Genomic DNA, 25,970 nt, shown 5'->3' on the forward strand with positions numbered 1-25,970 from the left:
ATATGTGTGCACAAACTATGCACTAAAAAAAATTTCTACATTTTTCTCAGAGGAGACATGTCTGAGGTCAGAGAGTGGATGTGACAGTTTGAATCAATTAGTGCAGTGACATTACCATTCACTACCTATTAGCGAGCGACTGGCCTTATCACCTACAAAATGGGTGGTGGTAAGTGCTAATGTGCTAATTTTTTGTTAATGGATGCATACTAATGGCTACATCAGCGCTTGGCCATTAATTGGGAAAACGGAAAATCAGCTGTTTTCTGACTGAAGTAAAAATGGCCATAATACATATCCCTCATTTTATAAAATTTTAAAACGGTGTGATAAGCAGGATAATACATTTTAATAAACTGAAACTTGAAAAATACACTCAAGGGTGTGCAAAGGCCATATTTTACTGCAGCTTAGGGCTCCTATTACAAAGGTGCGCTAGCGGTTTTAGCGCGCGCTAAAATGCTGCGTGCCCTAGCTGCTACCGCCTCCTTTTAAGCAGGCTAATCGTGTGCGTGTGCTAAAAACTCTAGTGCACCTTCATAAAAGGAGCCCTTAGTAAAAGGAATCCTGAGGCAGCAAATAAAATTGCTTTTTAAACATTTCTGTATCTACTGTATACTTTTATTGTTATTCAATGTTAGTCATTTTGGCCCTGATTCTCTAAAAGTGCGTCCCGATTTTAGGCAGCTGTAGACGTCCTACAGCTGTCTAATCAGCCAATCGGGATGCACGTTTTTTAAAAAAAATGCTCCCCAGGCAGGCCTGAAGGCGCCTCCGGGAGCCTAGGGAGACCCGCAAGATGCCTAAGCTCGCCTAAGGGCCTTAGGCGAAGCTAGGCGGCCCTACGCGTCTCCCTAGTAGAGGAGAAGCTTAAAATGTAGGCCAGCAAAATGCTGGTCTACATTGTAAGTAGACGCGGCCGCTATACTTATCCTATACAGAATCAGAGCCTAGGTGTCTTGCGGGCCTCGCCTTCAATATAGGCGGCCTGCCTGGGGAGCATTTTTTTAAAAAAACGTGCATCCCGATTGGCTGATTAGACAGCTGTAGGACGCCTACAGCTGCCTAAAATCGGGACGCACTTTTGGAGAATCAGGGCCTTTGTGTTTTTTGTTTTTTAATCTTTATTCATTTTTTAAAACTTATAATAAGCGTGACAGCAAATAATATCATTTTAACTTAAATACAACACTTAATATTCTACAATAATCCATTTTAAAAACTTATCTCCCCCCTCCCTCACATTCCATAACAATTTTTAAATCACATAAAAGCATATAATAAATTCCTTCTTAACATTCCTTATACTTATACAAAAACCCAAATCTACTCCTCCCCCTCCCCCAACCTTGGACATATACAATTAAAGGGAAAAAAGGTATTTACTCATTACAATAATTTGTTAAAGGCTCCCAAACATCTTGAAATTTTTTTAAATACCCCTGCTGTGTAGCTATTACCCTTTCCATTTTATATATATGACATAAAGAATTCCACCAGAAACTATAATTCAATCTATTCCATTTACAGGAGTCATTTTGTTTTAACTTTTACGGAAATTAATTTGTCTTTTATTCTTCATTATATTTAGGGCACTATTTTCCTGCCTGGAAACAGAGTTATTGAGCATCCCTGCAATGAAGAGAGTCCAGGAAAATTTCTTTTTGAAGTCGTTCCAGGTAAGAACGTCCCATGCAGACTTTGTGTATCTTTCCCACTGTTATCACCTGTGATTAATAGCTAGTTTGACTTTAGTCTGGAGAAGGTTGCTGATGGATATTGATTAACTATGAATTGACTTTTGGGATTCACACAGACAAACCTGGTTGGATACTTTTTAATCACAGAACAATGTGAATAAAATTCAGGGTATGCGCAGGTGTTACGTTAAAACCTGGTTTGTAGCATTTCTCTTTTTTTCCCCCTACTTATTGCTTGCACACATACAAGTGCTGGGCCATGCTTGAGGAAAATTATTGCATAGCTCACAGAAGGGTCCTTTAATTAAGGTACACTAACGGATTTATTGTGCACAAATGAATTAGAGGGAAATTCATCAAGTGGCACTAACCTATTTAGTGCATGCTAACCATTGGAGCACGCGCCAACAATTAGCATGTGCTAAATGATAAGAAACCCATTAGGACCGGAATCTCTATAGGAAGCCAATATTAGTGGCTGCCTAAAAAGTGGCCACCAAACATGTGACAGCACCCTATAGACCAGACCACTTTCTTGGCTTGCGAGCTACTTTTAAAATGACCAAGTCAAAATGATCTACCAACAATAAAATTTTAAAAAACACAAAGCACACTGTACGCAGAGAAAATGTTAATTATCATTTATATTCAGGGGGGTTTCCCAAAAGGTCAAGGCAGATGACTTTAAAATATGCAATGTCACCTCATTAACAACTATACAAAAATAGACAAATATACCCCCTCCCCTTTTACTAAACCGTAATAGCGGTTTTTAGCACAGGGAGCTGCGCTTAATGCCCCATGCTGCTCCCGACGCTCATAGGCTCCCTGCACTAAAAACTGCTATCACGGTTTAGTAAAAGGGGACCATAGTGCAAAATATAGACAGCAGATATAAATTTGGACACATTTTAATCACTAAATTTAAAATAAAATCATTTTTCCTACCTTTGCTGTCTGGTGAGTTCATGAATTGCACTTCCTTCTTCTGACTGTAAATCCAATATTTATTTATTTCTGCCTTTTTTTCTTTCTGCCTCCAGACCTCATTCCATTCCCCATCCAACATCTCTCTGTGTCCAACTTTTCTTCCTTTCTCTCTGCCCCCTCCCCTTTTTTTTTCTTTCTGTCTTTCTTTCTCTCTCCCTGCTCTCCTTTCTTTCTTTCTCTCTTCCTGCCCCCTCCCCTTTCTTTCTTTTTTAATTTTTATTTTAACAAGTTTTATTGAATTTTCACAATGGCAAATACACCAGATAGCCAAATCCCCACCCCAAAACATAAACAGTCATACTGGTACTCTTCAATATAAGGCAATACCATCCAAATCAAAATTTCCCCCTCCCTCTCTTTCTTTCTTTCTCCATGCCCCCCTTTCTTTCTTTTTTTTCTTTCTCTCTCTCCCTGCCCCTCCTTTCTTTCTTTCTGTCTGTCTGTCTCTCTTTCTGCCCCCCCAAGCCACTGCTGATGATTTCTTCTTGCTGCCCTGATGCCAGGCCAGGCACGTACAAGCACCGGGCCCACAGCCTCCCTCCCCCCAACATCAATTCTGACATCGGAGAGGAAGTTCCAGGCCAGCCAGGCAATGATTGGCTGGCCCGGAACTTCCTCTCCAATGTCAGAATTGTCGTTGGGGGTGGGGAAAGCTGTGGGTCCGGCACTTGTACGCGCCTGGCCTGGCATCAGGGAAGCAGGGAGAAAAGAACGCAAAGATTTGCGTTGCCTTTGTGATCTACTGGTTGATCGCAATCAACCTTTTGGGCACCCCTGCTATAGACAATTGTGCTTCTATGAAAGATGAGTACCGGAAATGTTTGCCTGTGTTTTCTGGGCCTAAATTTCTGGTGCCTATATATGCCGTGAAGTATGCCTATGTAGGTGCTTTAGATACCTTAACACCACTTCTTGTGTTAGTCAAGCTCATAGTGGCGTTCGGCGGCCTAAATGCCTATTTAGGCGTGATTCCAACGCATATTATTTAGGCACCGGTAAGAGCTTTAACAGTGCCGTTTTTTGCCATTTTAAACTGCATTTGTTACTTAGCTTAGGTGCCGATAGGTTGCCTATCAGCATCTAAATATAGGTGCAGTTTCTAGAATTTCCCCCTTAGGGCACACTAAAATGGTTGGAACCCCTTCATGAATTCCCTGCTTAAAGCGTCATGCAGCCCGCAAATATACAATGGTCTAAGGTGTCAGGTCAAAAGCGCGCTGGGACAAAGGCGCGCGCAGACAATTGAGCGCAGCGTGGAGAAATTACTGTTTTTAGGGCACCGACGGGGGGGGGTGTGGGGGGAACCCCCCCCAATTTACTTAATAGAGATTGCGCCGCGTTGTGGGGGCATTGTGGGGGATTTGGGGGGTTGTAACCCCCCACATTTTACTGAAAACTTCACTTTTTCCCTGTTTTTAGGGAAAAAGTTAAGTTTACAGTAAAATGTGGAGGGTTACAACACCCCAAACCCCCCACAACACCGGCGCGATCTCTATTAAGTAAACTGGGGGGGCTCCCCAACAAAACCCCCTGTCGGAGCCCCTAAAAACTGTAATTTTCTTCGGCGCGTGCCTCCGTCTTGCGCTCAGTTGTCGGCGCGCGCCTTTGTCTTTCGCGGGGTTGTCTATGAACCATGGTCTACATAGCATTTAACACTCATTAATCGTTAGTCCGTGCCATCTGTTAGCGTACCTTAGTAAAAGGACCCCAGAGCTTAACAAAAGCTGATCTGAGGTTTGTGATAGTACTGGAAAACAGCAGTTCATTTCAGATGCAGTGACTGTGCAGACTATTAAGATTTTAGCTGTGTTGGAGGGTCAGTGATTTTTGTTTTCTTTGTTTCATCTTTTGTTTCTTTTATTTTTGTTTGGTTTGGGGTTTTTCTTTTTTGCTTCTTCAGTACACATTCTGTAATTTATTATGCAGAGCAGTTTTCATTGCATTTAGGTAGCAGCTACGAAGATGGAGACATGGGACTAGATTCAGTAAAAAGTGCCCAGATTTGGGTGTCAAAAAAAAATAAGCTCTGGGCCCTGATCCCATAAAAGATGCTTAAAGTTAGGCGTCTAGATTGGTGCACTTAGGGCTCCTTTTACTAAGGTGCGATAGCATTTTTAGCGCGCACTGCCAATTAGCGCATGCTAACCCCCAGGCTACACGTAAAAACTAATGCCAGCCCAATGGCGGCATTAGCGCCTAGCGCACGCGGCAATTTAGTGTGCGCTAAGCATGCGCTAAAACCGCTAGCGCAGCTTAGTAAAAGGAGCCCTTAGTCAATCTAGGTGCCTAACTTAATTGTTTAATAAGCCTTAATCGGCACGGTTAATTGAAAATTACAATTAGAAAACAATTAACCCTTTAATTGGCAGATGGTGAAATGGCTGCTATACGTAACTTGATGTTGAGCGAGGACAACAGTGCCAAGGTAGCAGCCATTTGGAGATGCAGATCTCCCATAAGACCCATAGAAATACCTGTTGCTTCTGAGCAACAATGCCAAATAAAGGGTTAAATCACAATTAATTAGATGGTAAGCACCTAACTTGTTAGTCACCTACCACTTCGAGGTAGGCATCTACTCCAAGGCACCTGCCATCAAATAGGCATGGTTAGGGGCAGATTTGGGGTGTTTTGTGTTTTTTTAACTTAGGCACTCATTTAGGCCAAGAAAACCCTGGTTTAAATAAAGGGCACTTAAGGTTTCAACATCTACCGGGGCTGAAGCCCACTTTAGGCGCCACTAGGCACGATTCTATAAACTACACCTAACTTATGATTGATGCACTCCATGGTGCCTACGTGTGAGACATCATTTATAGCAGGGGTGTCCAACCTGCGGCCCCGTGAAGTATTTTGTGCGGCCCCGGTCGAGGGCGATGCTGTGTTTTCCTCTGCTGCCCCCAGGTGTTTACCATCTTGCCGGCTCCCTCCTCTGTCTTGCTGCAGCGTTTACGCATTTGTGCGGCCCCAGAAACATTTTTTTCGGCCCATGCGGCCCAGGGAAGCCAAAAGGTTGGGCACCCCTGGTTTATAGCCTAAGTGCTATTCTATTCATGGTTCTCTGAGTTGGGCACCGTTTATAGAATAGAGCATAATGGGAGTGAGGATTTACAAAGCAACACAAGAGAAAGGAGGCCAAGCTGATGTCTTTAACATAACCAAGATATTTATTAATGTAAATGTAGCCCCAACAAGGATCCTGGTTTCGGCAGAAAGACTGCCTTCTTCAGGGGACAAAAGCAGCTGAAACATGACAGAACCATAAGTCTTTATATCATAAAAACAAGACAACATGAGACATTATTAATATATGTATAAAAATATATAAAAATTAAAAAATTCATCATATATTAATAAACATATAAAATGGCTATGTATATTTAAAAAAATTACATTCAAAAGATGGAACATTATCAATATAAATATAAAAATAAAAATAAAGGGGTCCTTTTACTAAGTCATGCTCACCGATTTAGCGCACGCACACTGATTTAGCGTGCGCTATTTGATTTAGAGCGTGCTAAAGAGTAGCGTGCACTAAAGGCCTGTTTTACAAAGCCGTGCAAGCGGCTGCAGCACGGTAACAGCCCTGAAGCCCATAGAGATTTAAAGGACTTCGGGGCTGGAGGGTCACGTGATGCCGTCTTGGTGAGCCGACGCGCGTGAAGGGAGCTCCCGGGCCCGCTCGCTTTTCCTGTGCTCTGCCGGCGTTGCTATCGGCGCAGTTTGCTTTCCCCGACTTCCGGTTTCGGAGGGGAAGTCCCTGCAACGTTTCGTGCTCTCTTTTTGGGGAGCTATGGCTGCTAAAGTGACCCGCAAGGATCGGGAGAAGCCTCGGGTTGCTGACTCCAAGATGGCGGAACCGGCCCTCGTGTCTCCTTCTTCACCACGCTCTGAGTGGGTGGCGGATATTATCACGGAGGTGCGGGCAGCGATTCAAGACACCCTTACCTCCCAGCTCCAAAAGCTCTCTGTCAAAATGGATGGATTGGATGATTCTGTGAGCCATCTTAGAGCGGAGTTTGGTTCCTTTCAGCAAAGGGTGTCCGATTTGGAGGACTCGGCTGGGCAGTCTCGGGAGGCCCAGACGGCGGCGGACTCAAAAATACGGCAGCTGGAACTCAAGGTGGAGGACCTGGAGAATCGCTCCAGGCGCAGCAATTTGCGACTTGTTGGCGTTCCCGAGTCGGTGTTGGATGGGCAGCTGCATTCCTTTCTGGAATCCTGGCTGGTGCAGTCTCTTCAGCTTCCTTCGACTGCGGGGCCCCTGCGGATTGAGAGAGCGCACCGTCTGGGAGTTCGCCGCCAGGATGCTACCCGTCCTAGGGTGGTAATCTTCAAGGTGTTGAATTATGCCCACAAGGTGGAGATCCTGCGGGCTATTCGGGCGAAAGGCCCCCTCACCTATGAAAACCAGAAGATTTTGTGCTTCCAGGACTTCTCGGTTCAATTGGCTGCCCGGAGAAAGGAGTTTGCCGCTGTTTGTCGTCAACTCCATGAGCGGCACATCCAGTTCGCGCTTCTCTATCCTGCACGCCTCAAAGTTCAACATGAGGGTCGCTCTCACTTTTATGACTCTGCAGCCGATGCCTTGGCTTATGTGCAACGTCTGGCGGGAGCGGCGCCTAGCCCCTGATCGTCCTCTGTTTCCTAGTTTCTGGTTTCTGGACTGTACTGGGCTGGCTCTCTTGCTGTTTTGCTGCTGCTAGCAAGCAGCCTTGGACTTTGCCATGGGCTGCCGGTGGGGCGGTGGTGCTGGAGTTTTGGGAGCTGCTGCCATCTTCTCTGCCTGACCCATGTCCGCGGACTCCAGCCCTTTGGTTTTGTTTCTGCTGTTCTTGTTTGCCTGTGTATTGGATTATATGGCGCTGTTCCCCCGTGGGGGATGGCCTGCTTTCCTGCCATGGTGCCCCCTTCTGCTTTTGACATAGTTTCTCGTTTTGTTCTCTCTCAGCATAAGGGGGATTTTTTTATTTTATTTACTGATATGTTGTATTCTTTGCGGTTTATATTGGGACAGTTTCCCCGCATAGCTGCCTGTTCCTCCGCAGTAATGGTTCATTCTTATTTTATTTGTTGAGGTATTTCTTTAGTCTATTTCCAGTACTTCTTCTTCGTGGGTTAGTGTTTAGTTTATCTGGAAGTTGGGGGGTGGGCTCGGGAGGGCTTTTCAGCGTGACTGGTATCTGGGTTTCTCCCAGATCTGTACATGAGAATTTGGGGGTTGGAGATTGGGAGGTTGTTGGGGGGGTTGGGGGCTGCTGGGTGGTTGGGGGCTGGGCTTGGGAGGGGGGTTTGTATGTGTGGAGTGTTTGGAAGGGTGTGTTTGGGTGTGACTGGAGGTGGTTGTGGGACCCGGGGTATTGGTGTTTGGTTGTGTTTGTGTTTTTTTTTGGACTATGGGTGAATTTTTGCTCCGGGAAGGAGCCGCTGGCTGGGACGGTTCCCCCGGTTGTCTATTCAGCTATCTTTCTTTTTATCTTAGCTTTTCATACTCATGGTAATTAAGTTTATCTCCTGGAATGTCCATGGTATCACATCTCCTGTTAAACGCCAAAAAATTCTTAGTGCATTGAATCGACAAAAGGCGGATATAGCATTTTTGCAGGAGACCCACCTCTCTTCTGCGGAACATGTTAAACTCTGCCGGTGGTGGGTTGGCGAGATCTTGGAGTCTTCGGGTCTGCACCGGAAGGCGGGGGTGGTCATCTTATGTCGTAAGGGTCTGCATTTGACTACCCATAAGGTATGGTCTGACCCGCAGGGACGTTATCTGGTAGCTAAAGTGACACTTAATAGGCAGGATTTGCTCTTGTGTAATATATATGATCCTAACACTTGGGATGGGTCCTTTATGCGTTCACTCACCAGACTCCTTCATCAGGACCTTCCAGTGGTGTTGGGTGGGGATTTTAATCAAGCTTTTGATCCCACTATTGACAAATCTAATCCCCTTCCTCACGACAGGTATGCCCCGAATAGAGGCCTTCCCTTATTTGCCTCTTCTATGTCTTTGATTGATGTGTGGCGGGTGTTACATCCTGGAGACCGCGACTACACTCATACATCTAGTGCCCATGCAACGCAGTCCCGTATTGATTATTGGTTGCTCACGGACTCCCTGTTTTCGCAGGTGAGCTCGGCGAAGATTGGAGTAGAGAGTTGCGCGGGGACAGAAATCCCACCCGTCCCCGCCAAAGTCCCACCCGTCCCCACCCGTCCCCGCGAGGAATCCCTCCGTCCCCACCCGTCCCCGCGAGGAATCCCTTCCGTCCCCGCGAGGAATCCCCTCCGTCCCCGCCCGTCCCCGCGAGGAATCCCCTATGTCCCCGCGAGGAATCCCCTACGTCCCCGCCCGTCACTATAAACTACAGAAATAGTTATTTCATTTAATTATGCTACTGAATTAAAGGCTCTGGTAGAAACCCATTTAAAAATAAGCAAAAAGACTTTATTAATTTGGAAATATTAATTGGGAAGAATACATACTTTGTAAACGGGTTTCTACCAGAGCCTCTAATGTTTATAAATTTTTATCAACACAACTAATATACTACTTTATCCTTAAGCAAAAAAAAAAAAAAAAAAAAAAATTTTTTCCTACCTTTATTGCCTGGTTTCTGCTTTCCTCATGTTCTCATTCAGTTCCTTCCATCCACTGTCTCTCTTCCTTCTGCGTCTTCCATTTGCTCTGTTACTGTGCCTCTCCCTTTCTCCCCCCTCCCAAATTGGTCTGGCACCCATCTTTTTCCCTCCGCTCCCCCCATAGTCTGGCACCTCTGTCTTCTTCCCTGCCAGCGTCTTCTTCCCATTCCCTCTTCCCCATTTCCTTTCAGTGTCCTTCTCCCCCACCATCTTTCCCATGTCCTGTCAGGCAGCATCCTTCTCCCCTCTCTGCCTTCCCCATGTCCTTTCAGCGGCCTTCTCCCCTCTCTGCCTTCCCCATGTCCTTTCAGCGGCCTTCTCCCCCCTTTGTCTTCCCCAGTGCTTTCAGGGTCCTTCCCCCCCCCTTCCTCCCGTTTACCCCATGTCCTTTCAGCGTTCTTTTCCACCCCTTTGTCTTCCCCAGTACTTTCAGCGGCCTTCTCCCCCCTTAAGCGTCTTTTCTTTTCCACTCCACCTTTCCTCCCTCCCTGCCTCCACCTTTGTGGCGCTTTTGCACCCGACCGACAACAGAACAGGCCCGGTCGGACAAATCTCCCTGTCCTGTAGCCGCGATCTAAATTACCTTCTTACAGCAGCTGGAGTAGTGAAGCTGCTGTAAGAGGTAATTTAGATTCGCGGCTACAGGGCAGGGAGGTTTGTCGGCCGGGCCTGTTGTCGGTCGATCGGGGGACCTGACCGGCTGTGCACATTCTTCGGGGCGGACCGCCCCCTCCCCCCTCTTTCGTTCGCCATTGCCTTCTTCCTACCTGCCCTGCCGCAGCCGCACACAGCCGACCGGAAGTCTTCCTGATGTCAGCGCTGACGTCGGAGGAAGGGAGGGCTTTGCTTAAGCCCTCCCTCCGACGTCAGCGCTGACATCGGGAAGATTTCCGTTCGGATGTGTGCTGCGACAGGGCAGGTAAGGAGAAGGAGACTACCCTCGCGGCTCGACCAACCCCGCTGCGATCCAACCCCGCAGGAACCCCGCTACCCTCGGAGGCGTCCCCACGGGATCCCCGCGACCCTAGGGGGCGTCCCCACGGGATCCCCGCGACCCTAGGGGGCATCCCCACGGGATCCCCGTGACCCAAAGGGGGAACCCGCGGGATCCCCGCGGGTCCCGCGGGATTCCCGTCATCCCCGTTCCCGTGCAGCTCTCTAGATTGGAGGATATGATGTTTCGGATCATGCTATGATTGTTCTTATTTTAGAGTTTCCTGGAGATACCCCTGGGGGCTTTCATTGGCGGTTTCCTCTCTCGCTCTATTCTGATCAGGAGTTTCATGCTTTCTTGGTAGATAAATGGAAGGACTATGCTTTTCATAATGCGTCTCATAGGGGTGACTCCTTTCTTTACTGGGAGGCTGCTAAAGTGGTGTTGCGGGGTGAGATCATTGCTTACTCTAGCCGAAAGAAAAAAAGGCGCGACCGTCAGGTGCTCCGGTTGGAGCGCCAGGTTCAGGATGATCGTCGCCGCTATGGGGCTCATCCCACCGGAATCAATAGAGCGTTATTATTGGCTTCGCAGTTGTCGTTGCGGGAACTATTACATGATCGGGCTATGAAGTCTTTGGCATACTATAAATTTCAACTGTATTTGCATGCTAATAAGAGCGGTAAGCTTTTGGCAAATTTGATTCGACGTGCTAAGGGGTTTTCCCCAATTCTCCATCTCCGCCGGGCTGATGGTGGTTTGGTCCACAAGGATGAGGATATGGCGGCGGTGTTTCACCATTATTTCCAGGAGTTGTATGCTGCTCCACCGGTTTCTTCGTTGGCGGGTGATCTTTATTTGGATCAGATCTCTCATCCGGTGGTGACAGACGTTCAGAATGCGCGTTTGCAGGCTCCTTTTACAGTTGAAGAACTATCGCTGGTTCTTGGTAGTTCTCCGCTGCAGAAGGCGGCGGGGCCCGATGGCTTTCGCAGTGAATTCTATAGACTTCTACTTGCGGACGTGGCCCCAGTTCTGGTTGATGTGTTTAACACTGCGGTACGCGATGGGGCTCTCCCGCCCTCTCTTCGGGTTGCTCAGATTGTGGTTTTGCTTAAGCCCGGCAAAGACCCATTAAGGGCCTCCTCGTATCGCCCCATATCCTTGTTGAATGCTGAAGCTAAATTCTTTGCTAAATTGTTGGCCAACTGGTTGGCGGGTATTTTGCCCTCACTGGTGGCGGAGCCTCAAGTTGGGTTCGTCAAAGGTCGGTCGTCCACTCGCAATTTACGTACTATACTGGCTTCGCTGGAGTGGGTGGAGCGGGAGCAGGTTTCTTCTTTGTTGGTCAGTTTTGATGCCCATAAGGCCTTTGATAGGGTTTTGTGGGATTTTTTGTTTTGTACTCTTCAACATTATGGTATGGGAGGTTTCTTTAGTGATGCGGTGGCTGCGTTATATCATGATCCGCAGGCCAGGGTGCTGGTTAATGGAGTTTCTTCGGCGGTGTTTCCAATTCAGCGGGGTACTAGACAAGGATGCCCCTTGTCTCCTCTTCTTTTCGTGCTCACCTTGGATCCCTTAATTCGCGAAATCTCTGCTAATCCGGCGGTTCGGGGTGTTTCTCTCGGCGGCCGAGAGTTTAAGATATCGGCATTTGCAGACGATTTGTTGGTTCATTTGACCTCCCCGTGGGAATCCTTTCCTGCTCTTATGTCGCTTTTTATGGAGTATGGCGATTTTTCGGGCTTCCAATTGAATTATGATAAATCTTTGGCATTAGCTACTGCCGAGGCGGTGCGCTTGGAGTGGCCGGGGCAGTTTCCTTTAAGGTGGGCGGATGGTGTATTCAAATATTTGGGAGTGCAACTCACGAGCTGTGTGGGACGGTTATATCGTGCTAATGTAGATGCGTTGTTGGCCGCTACGGAGGGTTGTTTTGCAAAGTGGATGTCTCTGCCTCTCTCTTTTTATGGTAGGGTTCATTTGTATAAGATGGTTATTTTTCCCCGCTGGTTGTATGTACTCCAGTTGCTGCCTCTTTGTCTTCGTCGTAACGATCTTCAACGGCTTCATAGGCAGCTGACCCGATTCCTCTGGCAAGGCAAGAAGTCTCAGATATCGATCTCTTATCTGTTCGGCTCGGGAAGGATCGGTGGTGTGGGACTCCCGGATATCGGCCTCTATAATCTGGCTTGCTTGCTGCGATTTTTGGGAGACTGGTGCTTACGGAGTGATGACTATCTTATTCGGGACTTTGAAAATGCTCTTTTCTCTCCTTGGCACTTGTTTTCGTTGTCTCAGTTACCTGTTCGCCTCTTGCCCCCCGCGTTCCGATCTAGTTTCATCCTTCGGTCGTGGCGTTTTTCTTGGAAGGCATTGGTCGGGTTGCTGGGGGGGGGACCATCAAGTTTCGGATCAGTTGTCTATACGGGGGAATCCGCAGTTTCTGCCTGGCTGTGATAACTCGGTCTTTGTGCGATGGACTGGAGAGGGTTTTCTTCTTCTTGAGCATTTATTGGATGAGGAGGGGGCGATAAGACCTTGGGGAGACTTTCCCATGCTTCATTCCTTGGGTGTGGGAGGTCTGTTTGCGTATTGGCAAATTCATCATTATGTGAGGTCCTTGGCGCGCCCGGGCTTACGGTTTCGATTGGGTAACCAATTTCGTCTATTTTTTGCCCAATTTCATGCTTGTGGCTTGACGGTGTCTGCGTTGCATGGGGCTTTGCGGCGGCTTACTCCTCAGAAGTCTTATACGGCTTTGGAGAACCGCTGGGGTAGAGATCTGGGCATACCTGGTGAGTCCTTGAACTTTCCTTCCCTTATTGGTCGTATCTCTTCTATTTCTATTAGTGCAGAACTGAGGGAATGCCAATTTCGAGTGGTTTATCGAGCGTATTTTTCCCAAGAGCAGGTCCACAAGGTTGGGGGCATTTCTTCTCCAATCTGCCCTAAGTGTACACTGGGGTGCAACTCCTTTTTTCATGCATTTTGGGGATGCCCTCGAGTGAAAGTCTTTTGGAGAGCCATACTCCGCTTTTTGGAGCGGCTGGTTGGTCACGCTATTCCGATGTCTCCGGTAGGCTTGCTTTTGGATAGATATGAATCTTTGCGAGTGCCTGCTCGGAGACATCGGTTGCTGATCCGGAAAGGCGCTGTTATAGGAAAGAAGGTCATTCTTAGCGTTTGGACGCAAGACATAGCGCCTGCTTACTGGGCTTGGAGGAATCGTTTTCATAATTTGATGCTCTTGGAGCAGCGCCATGCTCGATTATCTGTCAGGCGGTCGAAGATTTTCCTGCAGACCTGGGACCCCTACATTTCCTTGCTTTCCCCTAGGGCCAGAAGTCTGGTCTTAAATTCACTCTGTTGCTGATACCTTATGCTCTCAGCTGTTTTCCCCGGGTTGGTGGGTGGATGTTTGGGTGAGTGTGAATGGTGGGTATGAGTGGTTGGAAGTATGTGGAGTTCGGTGGGTAGGGTGGGATTACACATTGTGGGTGGGAGGATGGGATTTGGTTCTCTTGTTTTGTTTGATATGTGCTGAGCGGCATAAGCAAACAGCTTGCTCAGCATAATCCTTTCTTGCTGGGGTTTTGGGTATGGATTGGGTCTCATGGTGTGGGTTTGGGTTGGGGTGGGGGTTTGGGCTTTGGAGTGGGTGGGGATTGGGGGGATTCTTTGGTTGGGGTGAAAATGTGTTTGATGGTACGTTTGGTGTTCGCGACCTTGTTGTACTGTCGTGCTGTATTGTGTATTTACTGCTGATGTGCCAATAAAACATGATTTATACTAAAGGACTTCGGGGCTGATGCAACGCGGCAGCCGCTAGCGCGGCTTTGTAAAACAGGCCCTAAATGTTACGGCGGCCATTATATTCTCTGGGCGCCTTAACATTTACCACACGTTAAATCGATTAGCGCGTGCTGAATCAGTTTGCGCGTGCTAAATCGGTTAGGGCGCCTTAGTAAAAGGACCCCAAAGATAGCCATTTAAAATAAACAGGAATGAATGAAGCAATGCGCATAAAACTAAATAATAATGATATTGAAAACAGGTAAAAACTGATTGTAAAGTAATAATTCTTTCATGGTAATAAATAGAACATACCTGAACAGGTTATATAAACACGATTACAATATGTGTAGGACTAGTAGTAAAACCTAAAGATACAATCAATTAAATGAATAAACGCATCTGAATAGCAAATGATGTCTGCACTAGAGAAAGATAGTTGAAAATACCATGGCCGTCTTAAGTGCAGAACACGTACTACGGAGAAACTAGCGTGCAAGGTGAAAGTTAAAACTTAAGAATGGCACGCTGATGCCGGCACCACAACATCCAGAAAGTGATGTGATGAATACCGTATGACCAAACTGTTATGCAGCTTGAGAGAGCGAGGATTTACACACATTTTTAGGGAATGCCTCGACCTATCCATGCTCCTCTCAGAGAGACAAATTCTGTAGGAGGCACCTAAATAAATAGGCGCCTAAAGTTAGTAACCCAACTTATCAGCCTGGAGCGCTAAATGCTCCGACACTACTCCAGTGTTCATCGAATTCCTATGAGCATTGGAGCGGCATTGGAGCATTTAAGTTTCAAGTTTATTAAAATTTGATATCCCGCTTATCAAATTTCTAAGCGGCGTGGAAGTCCGTAGGGTTCTCCTTTATCTCCAACATTATTTAACATATATTTAGTTTCCTTGGCGTGTTTACTTCAAAGTTTAAATGTGATGTTTGCATATACGCAGATGATATTACCATATTGTTATCTTGTCTCAAATTAGTTGATTACTCAAATTTCAAACGTTTTGGAACTGTGGATGTTGCAGTTCAGGTTGAAGCTTAATTCTGAAAACACTAAGATTTTTTTAGCTAGCCCTAATGAAAAAAATCCAGGAAACTATTGAACTGAAAGGTCAAAGTTTTGAGATAGTGCCAAATTTGAAAATTCTGGGAATAACTCTTGATCGTAGTTTAACTTTTAGGAAGCATACGGATTTGTTAATTAAAAAATGTTACGCAATATTGTGGAAATTGAGGACCATTAAGAAATATTTTGATATAGAGTCCTTCCAGTTGTTGGTCTATTCTACTGTGCTGTCTACCTTGGATTACTGTAATATTGTTTATTTGAGCTACCAAAAAAGACTTTATTAAGACTTCGACTAGTTCAGAATGCTGCAATCTGTTTGATCTTTGGTCTTAGGAAATATGATCATATCAGTCCTTTTTACACCAGACTACATTGGCTGCCTTTTGAGGCCAGAGTATTTTTTAAGTTTGGGTGTATTTGTTATAAGGTTCTCTTTGGTTTATTACCCTCTTATTTGGTATTTTACCTGAAATAGTTTCATTCAAAAAAATGTACCAGAAATTCGGGTAGGCTCATTTTCCCTACCCCAAGGGCCTGTTGCTACAAAATCTTTTTGGACAGGACATTAGAATATCAGGCGGGGAAGATGAACTCCTGGATGAGTCCTTTGATTGCCCAATCTTATTCTTATCTTACATTTAGAAAATTATTGAAAACTCACCTATTTGATAAACAAGAATGTTGATTCTTAATTGCATATTTATGATAGTTTTATTAGGATATGTTTTTTAATTATACCTTTTAACTTATGTTGTATTTAACTGATGTTGTATTTATGTATTTGTGTTTTTGAAATTGTATTTTTACTGAAATGTCTCAGTTCCTTTGTTGTGAACCGCTTAGAACTGTTGGTGGGGCAGTATACAAGAAAATAAATTATTATTATTATTAAAATGTAGGGGAAATCCATACAAATCTCATAAATAGACGAATACAGTACTCCCCTTAAATTTGCAGGGCTTCCGTTGCAGGAACCCCGCAAATTTTGAAAAACTGCATTCGCCTGTCAAAAGGCAGAGGAGACAGGAGAGGGCAGCTGGAGAGGCAGGAGAGGGCAGCTGGAGAGGCAGGAGAGGGTAGCTGGAGCACCGGGCAGGTAAAGAAAATCACTCGCGGTCTGCTCCGACCACCTTTTCCTGTAGTAAAGTCAGGCTACACCAATCAGGAGCTGCTTTGGCATGCAGGCGCGGCCAAGCTGGGCTCAGCAAGTGGCCTTACCCAGTTCACACATAACCTCAGCCGAGCAGTTATGTGAGGGTCTATTGGTAGCTTGGTATTGGACTAATAAAAAAACAGGTCCAATGACAGAGGTGCAATTTCCTGGTATAATTTATTGATCAAAAGCAAAAGCAAACTTTCAAACAGGCTTTTCCAGGTTTGTATCACCTGGTATATCATTGCAGCATTCAAAACACAAACAATTGTCAGTTCCAAGCCCACTAGCTCAAAAGAGAAAAAAAAAACTTGTCCCAACTGTAAACAAACTTCTAACAAAAATTCAGCCTTCTTTTAATCTAGTACACAGTCAAAATTTTAACCCAGCTTTCTTTAACCAGAAAAGATTAGCTATTTCCATTTCTTCTATAATGGGCACCTCTGTTTCTTCTATCTCCATATTATAAGCAAGGTCTTCATCAGTCATCTCAGTGTCTTGCCCAAACACAGACTCACCATTCTCTGTGGCTTCTATCTCACCAACCTCTGCCTGGGCTGGTAGCCAGGAGGTAGACTATGGCTTCCTGATTCTCTGGGCTTGAAATCTGTGGCTTGCAACCTGATGACTGGCTCTGACTTGCTGGGTCAGGTGCAGGTGTGTACTCTGATGCTGGCTCTCCAACTGCTTTTGGAGATGGCTCCCCTCCTTTGAGAAAACTACTCCCTTTTCTTTCACTGCAGGAAGCTAATTACCGTATTTTCACGCAAATAACACGCACCCGTATAAAACGCGCACACGTGTATAGCGCGCAGAAATCACGATGATAAGCACAAAAACTTTGGTATAACGCGCTCACGATTATACCGCGCATGCTGCCCGACTCTCCGTTCACCCCCCTGACTTCCGTGCACTGCCCCGCCTCTCCGTGCGCTGTCCCGACTCTCCGTTCACCCCCCTGACTTCCGTGCACTGCCCCGCCTCTCCGTGCGCTGTCCCGACTCTCCGTTCACCCCCCCCTGACTTCCATGCACTGCCCTGACTTTCCGTGCGCTGTCCCGACTCTCCGTTCACCCCCCCTGACTTCCGTGCACTGCCCTGACTTTCCGTGCGCTGTCCCGACTCTCCGTTCACCCCCCTGACTTCCGTGCACTGCCCCGCCTCTCCGTGCGCTGTCCCGACTCTCCGTTCACCCCCCCCTGACTTCCATGCACTGCCCTGACTTTCCGTGCGCTGTCCCGACTCTCCGTTCACCCCCCCTGACTTCCGTGCACTGCCCTGACTTTCCGTGCGCTGTCCCGACTCTCCGTTCACCCCCCTGACTTCCGTGCACTGCCCCGCCTCTCCGTGCGCTATCCCGACTCTCCGTTCACCCCCCCCCCGACGTCCGATTCATCCCCCCCCCCCGGCAGGACCATTCGCACCCCCACCCCGAAGGACCGCCGACTCCCCGACAATATCGGGCCAGGAGGGAGCCCAAACCCTCCTGGCCACGGCGACCCCCTACCCCCACCCCGCACTACATTACGGGCAGGAGGGATCCCAGGCCCTCCTGCCCTCGACGCAAACCCCCCTCCCCCCCAACGACCGCCCCCCCCAAGAACCTCCGACCGCTCCCCCAGCCGACCCGCGACCCCCCTGGCGACCCCCACGACCCCCCCACCCCCCTTCCCCGTACCTTTGGTAGTTGGGCCAGAAGGGAGCCCAAACCCTCCTGGCCACGGCGACCCCCTAACCCCACCCCGCACTACATTACGGGCAGGAGGGATCCCAGGCCCTCCTGCCCTCGACGCAAACCCCCCTCCCCCCCAACGACCGCCCCCCCCAAGAACCTCCGACCGCTCCCCCAGCCGACCCGCGACCCCCCTGGCGACCCCCACGACCCCCCCACCCCCCTTCCCCGTACCTTTGGAAGTGGGCCGGACAGACGGGGGCCAAACCCGCCTGTCCGGCAGGCAGCCAACGAAGGAATGGGGCCGGATTGGCCCATCCGTCCTAAAGCTCCGCCTACTGGTGGGGCCTAAGGCACGTGGGCCAATCAGAATAGGCCCTGGAGCCTTAGGTCCCACCTGGGGGCGCGGCCTGAGGCACATGGGCCCAACCCGACCATGTGCCTCAGGCCGCGCCCCCAGGTGGGACCTAAGGCTCCAGGGCCTATTCTGATTGGCCCACGCGCCTTAGGCCCCACCAGTAGGCGGAGCTTTAGGACGGATGGGCCAATCCGGCCTCATTCCTTCGTTGGCTGCCTGCCGGACAGGCGGGTTTGGCTCCCGTCTGTCCGGCCAACTTCCAAAGGTACGGGGAAGGGGGGTGGGGGGGTCGTGGGGGTCGGCCAGGGGGGTCGCGGGTCGGCTGGGGGGGCGGTCGGAGGTTCTTGGGGGGGGACGGTCGTTGGGGGGGGAGGGGGGTTTGCGTCGAGGGCAGGAGGGCCTGGGATCCCTCCTGCCCGTAATGTAGTGCGGGGTGGGGTTAGGGGGTCGCCGTGGCCAGGAGGGTTTGGGCTCCCTTCTGGCCCGATATTGTCGGGAAGTCGGCGGTCCTTCGGGGTGGGGGTGCGAGTGGTCCTGCCGGGGGGGGGGGGGATGTATCGGACGTCGGGGAGTCGGCCGGGCAAGAGGGCTTGGGCTCCCTCTTGCTCCGATCGTGGATGCGGGTGCGGGTGGGAGCGCGTGCGAGTGGTCGTTCGGGGTGGGGGTGCGAGTGGTCCTGCTGGGGGGGTGAATCGGGCGTCGGGCGGGGTGGGAACTATGTTTGAAAACTTTCGTATACCGCGCTCACGCATATAACGCGCGAGGGGTATGCGCGGTAGGTAAAAACGCGTATAACGCGCGCGTTATATGCGTGAAAATACGGTAGTACTCCCTGCAGGTGTGTTAGGGTAGCCTGCTCTCAGAGAGCTTCTCACCTGGCTCAAACCAGTTTGAGCCTGATTGGCAGTGGCTTGTATTCCAGCCCTGCTCTTTCCTTTCCCTGGCTCTATGCCTGCTGGGAGATGTAGTCTTTCCACTAGTTTCCTTATAACTGGCTTAGATAAAACTAAACCAGATCTGCCTGCTTTAGGCAGGGATTTAGAAGGTTTCATTGCTGGAAGGCTTGGCTTGTAAGTATTCCTAGGAGCTGCTTTAGGACTCTCCTTAGCAGGTTTAGGAATACTTTCAAGGGTTTTAACCCCATTTCCCTTTTCTGGCAAGGCTTCCTCACTAGGAATGGGAGCAGCCCTGTGACAATATTAAGACACGGATGATAAAGTTCGTTCTGTGGCATCATTGCCGGTGCTGGCAAAGATCATGGAGAATTTGGTTTATTTACAGCTTGAGAGGTACCTGTAGGAACATACTGTTCTTGACGACCACCAGTACGCATTCCGCAGTCATCATAGCATCATAGATACTTTCCCCCTCTTTTACAAAGGTGCACTAAGCTTTTTAGCGCACGCCAAATATTAGCATGCACTAAACGCTAATGTGTGCATGTTATCCTATGGACACATTAGCAGTTAGCACATGTGTTGATTTAGCACGTGCTAAATCCACGCTAAAACGCTTAGCGCGCATTTTTAAAAGAGGGCCTTTGTTGGATTCAATGCTGGATGAGCTGTGGAGTGGGCTAGATGATGGGAAAGAATAATGAGCTGTTTTTCTGGCAGCTTTCGATACTCTGGACCATCAAATTTTGCCTGGTAGATTGCAAAGCTGTGGTATGGGAGGGGTGATTTTAAAATGGATTTCATCATTTTTGTACCATAATTGAAAAAGCCTTCTTAGGCCTCCTTAGGCGTGATTCTACAAAAGATAGGCACCTATCACATGGTGCCTCATAGTACCTAACGCCAAAGTAGGCTTGTTTAGGAGAAGGCAAGGACTTTAGGTGCCGCTAGGCACGATTCTGTAAAGGACTTAGGCTCCTATAATGTAGGCCTTTAAAACCTTGGCCTATATTACTGGCACCTAAGTTTTAAGTTAAGCACTGTTGGATACAATTTTGTAAAAGGCGCCTAAGCGTAATTGACAAGCGATAGGCATCTACATTATAGGCGCCTGTCTTTGTAGATGCCATTTACAGAATTGCCGTTTCATTTTCTGTTTGGAACCTTTCGGTGCTGTTTTGGATTTTGTTGTTTTGTCTGATGGTTTATGCCCCAACTAGAAGTCTTTGGCCTAGTCATTCTGTGAATTTTGTGCTTCCTTTAGTACAGTCCTTTTTATCTTGTAAAGTCACAAACTTGCTGTTTTTCTGGAGTGGTTCCCAGGTTTTGGAAACAATTCGCCAGCTGGCTTGAAATGTATTGAACCTTGTTCTAGTTTTAGAAAACAATTAGAAAACCTGCAGGTCAATATTCAGCTGCTGCGAGTCAGCATTTTTTAAAATGCCAGCTGGGGCAGTCATAAAATATGTGGATGTTCACTGGCATTGTCCAGATAGGGAATGATTCTATAAATGGTGCCAGTTGCGTGTCACTCACGCTTAGGTGCCGTTTACAGAATCATGGTGCCTATGTAAAAACTTAGGCGCCTGAAATGTAAGCGAGGGTCTTAAAGGGCTACATTTCAGGTGCCTAAGGGCTCCTTTTATGAAGGTGTGCTAGCGTTTTTAGCGCACGCAGCAGATTAGCACGCACTAACCCCACGCTACGCAGCTAGAATGCCAGCTCAATGCCGGCATTAGTGTCCAGCGCTCGCGGCATTGTAGCGCGCACTATTCCGCGTGTTAAAGCCCTAACGCAGCTTGGTAAAAGGAGCCCTAAGTGTTTGGAGAATTGCGCTTAGCGGTGCCTAACTCACACTCTGCTCGTATAAATGCCCACTTAGATGTGAGGTGCCACTGAGCACATTGTGCGATAGGCTCCTATGTTTTATCACCCAATTAATTTTTTTTAACCAATTATTGAGGGTGTTAAGGGTGTTTTGCCAATTAAGTTAGGCGCGCTTTATAAAATTGGCCCCCATAGTGGCTGGTGCTGAATATTCTGATAAGGTAGACAGCACTGGAACTTATCCAAATAATGATAATATTCAGTGTATCTATCTTGAAAACATAGGACGGCTTTCTATAGCCCGATATTCAAAGCATGTTTGCTTCTAACCTCGAGAATTATGGGATACATATTCAGCCAGCAGTGGTATGCATTGTGCTGACCGCCACTATCGTTATTTCTGGATATTCAATGCTGGGCCTTATCTGCGCTTACATATTGAATATCTGATTTATGTGTGATTTATGAGGTTAAGTTCATATTCACAACTCAACCGGCCGTAGGTTACTGCAGAAAGATAGAACTGTGTTCTATGCGGTCTCATTTGTGCGATTACCATGAGTGGTTAAGTGCCGAATATTGGTACCTGACCATCCAAATGTCAGCTCTACCCCTGGAACTCCCCCCAAATAGCTGGCTTTCATCTAGGTGCTAGCTGCTGATTTTCAGCAGCGATAACAGGTTAAGTTTCGCTGAAAATTAGTGGTTAGCTCTGAACTGGAAATTTAACCAGTCAGTGGTGGTTTCTGGCCAGATAAATCATTTTGAATATCTCTAGATGGGCCTCTTTGAAATTTAGGGCTCCTTTTACTAAGGTGCGTTAGGACATTAACGCGCGGAGTTGCGTGCGCTACAATACCGCGCACACTAGACACTAATGCCCCCATGGAGCTTGCGTTAGTATTTTCATCTATCGCCTGGTTTTGCACGCGCTAATCTTCAGCGCGCGCTAAAAACGCTAGCATACCTTAGTTAAAGGTGCCCTTAGACTTGGGCCCAGATTCTCAAAACTGAAAAAATGGTGTCGTTTTGAGAATTGCAGTCTGCATAGAAGATGGGCGCCGGAAATGTAGGTGACGCTGAATGTCATGAACCTCTCCCATAACCATGCCTCTGTTGGGGGTCAGTGCCGTAAGCGTCTGCGTATATACGATTTAGGCACCTTTATTTGTAGTTGCCTTATGGTGCCTAATTTTTTTCCTAAATAGTTTTTAATTGATTTTTTAGCAGCACGATCAATTACTGCACCATTAATTGCCAATAAAAACACTTAGGCGCCTAGTGGCGTTTTGCAAATGATGCTATTTTGAGAATCCAGGCCTAAGCGTCTGTATTTACCCTCAAAACCTCATGAGCATAGCACTAATTTTCAGCACTGTGCTCATAAGTTAGACTCATAAATCCAGACAAATGAATGATAGGGCTAATTTGAAAGCATGCATTTTAAGCTCCTAAATGAAGAGGAATTTTTCACTGAAAACAATCGACAATTCTATAAATTGGCACCAAGAGTTAGGTGCCCTACCAGTGCCAAATTTGTAATAGTTTCTTAATTACACCAAGTCAATGGCAGTTATAACTGTTGGTGCTTAATTTATACAATGAAGTGCACAAAACTTATGGCATTCTATAAGTCATATGTTTATGCTGATATTTCTCCCATTTATGCCCCCTTGCACTAACATACTAAATGACATTGGTGTAGTATATTACAGAATAGAGCCTAGGACTTGCGTGCATAAGTGCCAATTAGTGCTATTATTCTATAATTTACATGCATATTTGGCACCTATCGTGTATGTCAGTATATTGAATTGACCTTCATGGCTTCTAAGTTTGGCCTAACTTAGGAGCTTCTAAGTTTGGCCTAACTTAGGAGCTTCTAAGTTTGACCTAACTTAGGAGCTCTGTCCCAAGTTATCAGATAAATTATGCATTTATTTTATTTGTTTTCTATCCCATCCTTCCCCAAAGAGCTCAGGAAGGTACAGTTAACAGGTTACAATATGCCATAGTTACAGTACAAGATTTTTTTTTCTAGTACAAGTTTTTATCCTAATTTGACACATAGTAGGGATCTAATACCAATATATGCCATCATGTTTCTATGAGACAATGGTTACTGCGGATGGGCAGACTGGATGGGCCATTTGGCCTTTATCTGCCATCATATTTCCGTGTTTCTAATATATAGTTTACAGGTGAAATTTGTCAGAGTTACAGTACAAGATTTTATAATACAAGTTTTTATCCTAAAGCGACACATCCAGAGGATCTTGTATCAATATACATTTGTTTGTAAATAATCTATCGGTCGTGGGAATTAGTTGAATAGGTATGTTTTGTTTGTTTTTTTTGCTTTCCTAAAGCTGAGGAGTCCTTCAAGGGATCTGATCTGGGTATTGTCATTATCTGGATAAATTTCCGGCTGCCCTGGCTCCACCCACACTCCACCCCAGTACTATCCAAATACCCCCAAATTCTGTACATGGTGCCTAAAAAATTGGTGCCAATCAGAAGGGCACTTAAATGCTATTCTATAAAAGGCACTTAACCATATATAGAATCACGCTGATGTTTATACACACCACTATATTATAATAAATCTAATGACTGCACTGAAACCGGAACCACCGCTTATTCTAAAACATGTGTACGGCACCCTCCTACTGCTCAAAGCACATAAAGGCAGGGACACATAACCACCATCATTAGTCAGAAAAAAGCCTCCACTTATTTGATTGCAGCTTCCACTGCTCTGCTGCACTGGTGGGAATGCAGTGGACTGCAGAGAAGAGGACCCAGGTCCATATGCTATCCTAAATAGTACACTTCTGGTGGAAAGCATGAGCCTTCCAAAACCCACTATATTGCCATATAGGTGACACCTGCAGGAATAAGGGTAGGTAGATAGGTGGGTACAGCAGATTTGGGGGGAGTTTTGGAGGGCTCACCATATAATGTATGGGGGGTTATAGTGAGATGTATACCTGACACCCTTAATGTGAAGTTCCGCTGCTCTGCTGTCATGTCTATGTGACCAGACCATTAAAAATCTGGCCCCTTCTACATGCAAATAGCTTGTTTTGAACATTTTCAATCTGGACTTTTTTTTTTAATAAGAGCAAAAAACATTAGACATCTATCTAGACCAGTGGTTCCCAAACCTTGTCCTGGGGGACCCCCAGCCAGTCGGGTTTTCAAGATATCCCTAATGAATATGCATGAGAGAGATTTGCATTCCTGTCACTTCCATTATATGCAAATCTCTCTCATGCATATTCATTAGGGATATCTTGAAAACCTGACTGGCTGGGGGGTTCCCAGGACAGGGTTTGGGAACCACTGATCTAGACAAAGCATCTAGCTGGACCATTTTTGGGGGGAAAAAAAAAGAGAGAGTTCTAAATGGCAAAACGTCTGGCTGGGCCATTTTTTTTTTTTTAAAAAGATAGGGCTCCTTTTACTAAGGTGCGCTAGCGTTTTTAGCGCACGCTGAAGATTAGCGCGCGCTAACCCCCACGCTACGCAGAAAAACTAACGCGAGCTCCAAGTTTTGGATGTTTTTCTCAAAATGTCCAAAGTTGGCCTTAGACATCCTATCGTTAATGCCCCTCCACGTAAATCAAGTACCATAATCATTCTCCAATTGTTAGCAACGTAAACCAGCAGTCAGAACTGAAATAATTATTAGAACAAACTGTTTTGCCTGCCTTAATATAATAGAAGAACTTGCTTGCGACCAAAAAATTAGTACAATCCTACCAAGATATCCTAAATCCCACAGTTCTAATTGCAGTGACCAAAATGTCAACTATTAAACAGGTAAACTCACCTCCACTAAAAATAATCAGTCTTAAAATGCATCAATAGCTGAGCATGTCAGCACAGCAACAGACTTCTAAACCATGCCAAAAGAAAACTCTTTGGTCATGTACTATGTGTTAAAAAGCAGGGGGGCGGGGCACATAATCAACAGTGAAACCAGAATGTGATGATGTAATGTAATAGATGACTCAAGATAAAAACTAGTGTGCATCAAGAGATATCTATGTTTAAAATTGTGACTTATTTTGCAAAATTATCGTGGTGTAGCCAGATATAAATGTAATTGAATGTAATTACCAGGCATAACAGGGGAATGATTATGAACTTAAACTTAATCTACACTACCATAATAATGTCTTACAAAGAATCCACAATCATGGATATAAGTTTTCACAGTTAAAAAATAATTCCCAAATTAAAAAAAACAATCACTGCATGCCCCCCTCTTCTACGAAACTGTGCTAGCGTTTTTTAGCGCAGAGAGCCGTACTGAATGGCCTGCGCTGCTCCCGACGCTCATTGAGTTCCTGTGAGTGTCAGGAGCAGTGCGGGCTATTCAGCGCGGCTCACTGTGCTAAAAAACGCTAGTGCGGTTTCGTAGAAGAGGGGGATCCCATAAATCTATGATTACAAACTCCCCCCCCCCCCTCTTTTTAGAAAACCACAGCACGGTTTTTAGCACTGGCCATGGCAGTAACAGTTCCACGCTCATAGAATTTCTATGAGTATCGGAGCTGTTACCAAATAAGTAAGGCTGACTACCACTAGGCACTATTTTTATTCTTGGGGTCGAATAGGTGGAAATGAAGGGGACCACTCTCAGTTCCTACCACTAGATGGCCAAGATCCCTTCCAGGTAGGCCCCAGGGATGAGGGGGTGGGGTTTGGTAGGAGTAGGGAAAGTGCTCAGTACAGCTGGTAAGTGGAAATTTAAGAAGGGATGGGAGCGGTGTTCTGGTGGGGGGGGGGGGGGAGAAATCAGATGAAGAGGGTCTGGTCTGGGGAGGATCAGTTCAAGAGGGATCAGATTGGAGGAGTCTATTCTGCCAGGGGAGCAGCAGATGCTGGGAGAATTAGATC

The 25,970-nt window shown here is 46.7% G+C and overlaps 1 protein-coding gene across 2 annotated transcripts in view; it reads left to right on the forward strand.

Moving 5' to 3' along the window:
- ARHGAP24 (Rho GTPase activating protein 24) overlaps positions 1-25,970 on the forward strand; it is an 833,428-nt gene that overhangs the window by 379,553 nt on the left and 427,905 nt on the right. For both annotated transcript variants that reach the window (XM_033914713.1, XM_033914704.1), the window contains exon 3: positions 1,592-1,679. In XM_033914713.1, the coding sequence (XP_033770604.1) occupies positions 1,592-1,679 (88 nt within the window). The remainder of the gene's footprint in view (positions 1-1,591; positions 1,680-25,970) is intronic.

The sequence above is a fragment of the Geotrypetes seraphini genome, chromosome 1, assembly GCF_902459505.1.
Source record: "Geotrypetes seraphini chromosome 1, aGeoSer1.1, whole genome shotgun sequence".
Lineage (NCBI taxonomy): Eukaryota > Metazoa > Chordata > Amphibia > Gymnophiona > Dermophiidae > Geotrypetes > Geotrypetes seraphini.